General features: G+C 60.3%; 1 protein-coding gene across 1 annotated transcript in view; it reads left to right on the forward strand.

Annotated features, from left to right (window-relative positions):
* The window catches only part of LOC103810728 (transcription factor E2F2-like), a 2,978-nt gene extending 1,607 nt beyond the window's left edge, over positions 1-1,371 (forward strand). The window contains 4 exon segments of the mRNA XM_009083643.1: positions 1-107; positions 187-345; positions 526-640; positions 895-1,371. The exon segment at positions 1-107 is cut by the window's left edge and continues 37 nt beyond it. Of these exon segments, the coding sequence (XP_009081891.1) occupies positions 1-107; positions 187-345; positions 526-640; positions 895-1,371 (858 nt within the window).
* Positions 1,372-1,847: the final 476 nt, after the last annotated feature.

A 1,847-nucleotide genomic window follows, 5' to 3' on the forward strand; every position in this document is an offset into this window, starting at 1 on the left:
GCGGCCGAGGTGCTGGAGGTCCAGAAACGACGCATCTACGACATCACCAACGTGCTGGAGGGCATCCAGCTCATCCGCAAGAAGTCCAAGAACCACATCCAGTGGATGTAGGTGATGCTGGAGGGGTGGACATGGGGACACGTGGGGTGTGCTGTGGTGTCACTCAGGTGCCATCTCTGCTGGCAGGGGGACAGGGATCTTTGAGGACGCAGCGGTGACGGCGAGGCAGCAGGTGCTGTGGGGGGAGCTGGCTGAGCTGGCCAGGACGGAGAGGACACTGGACCAGCTCCTGCAGGACTGTGCCCTGCAGCTCCGGCAACTGGCTGACGACGAGGCCAACCAAAGATATCCTTGCTGGGGGAGATGGAAGGGAGGGCAGATCTTGTGGACAGGGTCTTGGGAACCCTTCTGAGCCCCTTCTCCTCCTTCACTTGACTTCCCCTGGGCTTGGGGGGATATTTGGAGGGATGGGGGGTGATGTCCTGCTTGCAGCCCTTCTTTTTCCTATACCTCATCCCTGTCCACGCTGGCATATGTCACCTACCAGGATCTCCGTGCCAACAGCAACTTCCAGGAGCAGACAGTGATCGCTGTGAAGGCTCCCCCAGAGACTCAGCTGGAGGTGCCAGACTTCAGTGAGGTATGTGTGGGGCTGAGGTGTGAGTGCTGCTGCATCTGTGCCATCTTCGATGGCTTTCTCTGGGGCATCCCAAGGGTGCAGCCCAGCACGACCCTGGGTGGTTTTAGGGTGTCTCCATGGGGCTGTTTGACCCTGAGCTGGTCCTTTAGGGGTTTCAGTGCCCCTGTGTGGACCCTGCATGTGTTGTGAGCAGTGGGGTAGAATATGGGTGCCCTTCTGGGTGTTCTCCTGAGCCTTGCTCTGCTCCCCCTCAGGACAACTTCCAGCTCCACCTGAAGAGCACCAGTGGCCCCATCGAGGTGTACCTCTGCCCGGAGGAGATCACAGAGGAGAGCCCCACCAAGGACCACCCTGCTGCCACCTCCACACAGGACCATGCCATACTCCTTTCCTCACCAAACAGCTCCAGGCCAGCCACACAGCCACCCCACACCACCCCCCAGGGCTGGGGTGGCACAGAAACCCCCTCCTCACCCTCATCTCTGCCTCTCAGCATCCCAGGGGAGCCCAGCTCACTGCTGGAGGTGGAGGCTGGATTCCTGGGCTCACCTGTGCACCTCCTGCAGCAGACAGAGGACCAGTTGCCCTGCACCCCCTCCCACCTGGACTCGGGACCCTTTGTCGCCTTCTCACCCCCCCTGGAAGAGGATGACTATCTCTGGGGGCTGGAGGGTGAGGGCATCACCGACCTCTTCGATGCCTATGACCTGGGGGAGCTGCTGACGCACTGAGTGTCTCCCCACTGCCCTTGTCCCCTCTAGTCACTTGTGTCCCAAGCATGTGGGGTCTCTGTGGGGCAGCTGGAGAGTGGGGGGTTCTTACAGGTTGGACTCGTTGATCTCAGAGGTCTTTTCCAACCTTAGTGATTCTGTGGGGTGTGTTGGGGAGCGCTGGGTTTTCTGAGGGTGGTGGAGGGAGGCTTGTGTTGGGCTGCCCTGTGTGGCTTCTCCTCACTCTCCTGGGTTGGTTGTCACCTGAGGCTATGTTTGTCACCTCGGTGGGCTCAGGGAACTAGCCCAGTCCCATCCCAGTGTCCCCTCATACAACAGCACTGATGTTCCCCACCATACCCTTCCACCACTCTGGGGATGCTGGTGAACTGGGGGTGCCTCGGGGTGCCCCAGGTGGGTTAGGGGCACCTCTGAGTGGCAGAGAAACCCCTGCCCAGAATGGATGGTGTTCAAAGCCAGGCTGGATGAGGCCTTGA

The sequence above is a fragment of the Acanthisitta chloris genome, unplaced genomic scaffold, assembly GCF_000695815.1.
Source record: "Acanthisitta chloris isolate BGI_N310 unplaced genomic scaffold, ASM69581v1 scaffold25471, whole genome shotgun sequence".
NCBI lineage: Eukaryota > Metazoa > Chordata > Aves > Passeriformes > Acanthisittidae > Acanthisitta > Acanthisitta chloris.